Here is a 2,476-nt window from a genome sequence, read left to right as displayed (position 1 = left end):
GCGTGGAGAGGCTACGCCGGGACACTCTCCCGGTCCCCTTCTAACGGTCTCCTTCGTGATTTCAGGTCTAGAATGAATTCGATGTCTGCATTCGAACTAGTATCACCTGCTAGAATCGAATCTTATATTTCTAATGAATATCATTATGTCACTTATATTTGTCATAATTTAACTTAATTTATCATCTACCAGGGCACGACCCCTATTTTTTTTTATTTTTTTTATTTATTTTAATGTTGTGATGGTTTTTATTGTAATAGCAAGTTATTCGGAGACGACACATTTGGTAGAGTCAGGTAGCTGTGCTCAATAGATTGTCTTTGTCGTCGAGAGTTCTCATATATTTATATATATATATATTTTTAGTTTTTATTTATTTATTTATTTATTATTTATTTTTATTATTATGATATTATATTATATTATATTTAAATTGATTCAATTGCCAGATTTAACCCCAAAAAATATATATTTAATATAGATAGAATACGGGTGAATACATTTTTCACAAGCTCAAGACAAAATCACGTTCGCCCTCGACTGGCCGAAGACTCGCCGCGGAGTCGTGTTCCTTGCACTCATGTTTCATCACTCGCCGCAGCTCGTCGATCCCAACTTTGGAACACAAAAACACCAGCTGATTCATCATCATCTCCTCACGCCCCACCAAATTCGGCACGCTCCACCACCGACACCCGCCGCCGTGGACAATCTCGCAAGCCACAAGCTCACTTACCTCCGACGGATTGTACATGTAAACGATATCCTCCGACGCACAGATTTTCAGTGAAGAAATTCCAAAACTCTCGCTCCTCAGCTTGTGTACGAACTCCGGAGGCATATTTCCGATCTCTTCGTACTCCGAGAGATCCTCTGGATCGAAGCTCCAGATCTGCACCAGTTCGACATCTTCGATTCTGCATAATCCGACCAAGATCAATTTCTCCATGGCGTATCCGATGTTGAAATGGAAAACGGGTTGGCCTGGATTCAGCACAATGGGTTCGGACCAGGACTTGGTCTCCGGGTCGAACCAGTGCGTAAGCCCGGACTTGTTATCCGTTATGATGAGCTTCTCCGCCGTCGCAGCGACGGACTGCCACTGCGAAGCCGCCGAGTCTTTGAATATACCTGGCATGGACTCGCACGCGCACCACGACTGTGTCCCCAGGCTATAGATCTCGACCGCCAGCGGGTCCTCCTCGAAATCGCAGGCGCCTCCGGCGACAACGACAAACTCCCCCACCCGCGCAACGATTGGATCCGTCCGCCACACCAGCGGTGGGTCCACGTGACACCAGGTGAAGTTGAAAGGGTCGGAAGAGAAGGAGAATCTTGATGGAGAGACCATGTAGAGTAAGCTCGAATGCGACGACCTGAGCGCCGCGACGTGCTTGATGGATGGCTTACGGATTCTGATCCAGAGCTTCGAGCATGGGTCGTACGCCTGCGTAGTGGTGGCGTGTGGGTGGCGCGTGCCCTGTGTGTGGAGTATGAGCCATGGCTTGGGTTTGTTGTGGTGGCGGAGGGAGGAGTCCACGGCGCTACCCCACGATCGTGAGACATCAGCGGCGGATACCAAATACACCAGAGGTACATGGGATAGTATGGTTTCTAATACATCGCTACAGATTCCGACTTCTCCAGCTGGTTTGTCTTCTTCTTCGTCCGCCATTGAAAATTTCTGCGTGCATGAAGCTTTATCGNATAATATCTAATTTTAAATAAATAAATAAATTTTTTTTTGTGTCAAAACATTTATTTTTTTAGAAACTAAGTCAAACATAATAAATTATATCTATCCATCTATCTGTAACTGTACTATGAAATATTGTAATAATAAATCGATAAATACTCGATTCTACACATAAAAAAATATTTAATTTGAGTTTTTAACATACATTAAATTAAAATTTATTATTTAAGAAATAATATCAGAAGCATAATATTGTTTAATAATAAATTAATACGTAGTATAATTTTGATATCGCTGTCACATTTTTATGTCCATCAAAATATTAACTATCATCATAAATGCTCATGATATTGACCCCATTTTTGGAGAGTAAACCCGTGGGACTTTCTTGTCATTGTATAATTATTATAAGGCAAAAATTTGTATCAGACGGTCTCACGAGTTGTATTTTGTAAGACGGATTTCTTATTTCGGTCATACATGAAAAAATATTACTTTTTATGCTAAGAGTATTACTTTTTATTGTGAATATCGGTAGGGTTGACTCATCTCATAGATAAATATTCGTGAGACCGTCTCACAAAAGACCTACTCTTATTATTATATATATAGTTTTATTATGTTGTCAATGAATCATGCTGATTTTTATCTCCATAATGTGGTGATATTCACTTATTATAATTATAATTTTCATACGCCTCATCACATATAATAAATGAGTATTATCTCATTGATGTACACAAAAGTAGATATAATTGTTGAATAGCATAATATATAATA

At 40.0% G+C, this 2,476-nt stretch overlaps 1 protein-coding gene across 1 annotated transcript; it reads right to left on the bottom strand.

Moving 5' to 3' along the window:
- Positions 1-457: 457 nt before the first annotated feature.
- LOC140975397 (F-box/kelch-repeat protein At1g23390) lies at positions 458-1,715 on the bottom strand. The gene has a single exon (XM_073439089.1). The coding sequence runs from the start codon at positions 1,673-1,675 to the stop codon at positions 506-508; it is 1,170 nt and encodes a 389-aa protein (XP_073295190.1). The 5' UTR covers positions 1,676-1,715; the 3' UTR covers positions 458-505.
- Between the last annotated feature and the right edge of the window lie 761 nt (positions 1,716-2,476).

This window comes from Primulina huaijiensis, chromosome 4, assembly GCF_012295235.1.
Source record: "Primulina huaijiensis isolate GDHJ02 chromosome 4, ASM1229523v2, whole genome shotgun sequence".
NCBI lineage: Eukaryota > Viridiplantae > Streptophyta > Magnoliopsida > Lamiales > Gesneriaceae > Primulina > Primulina huaijiensis.
Note: the sequence above shows the minus strand (reverse complement) of the source record. Positions and strands in the feature narration are given on the sequence as shown.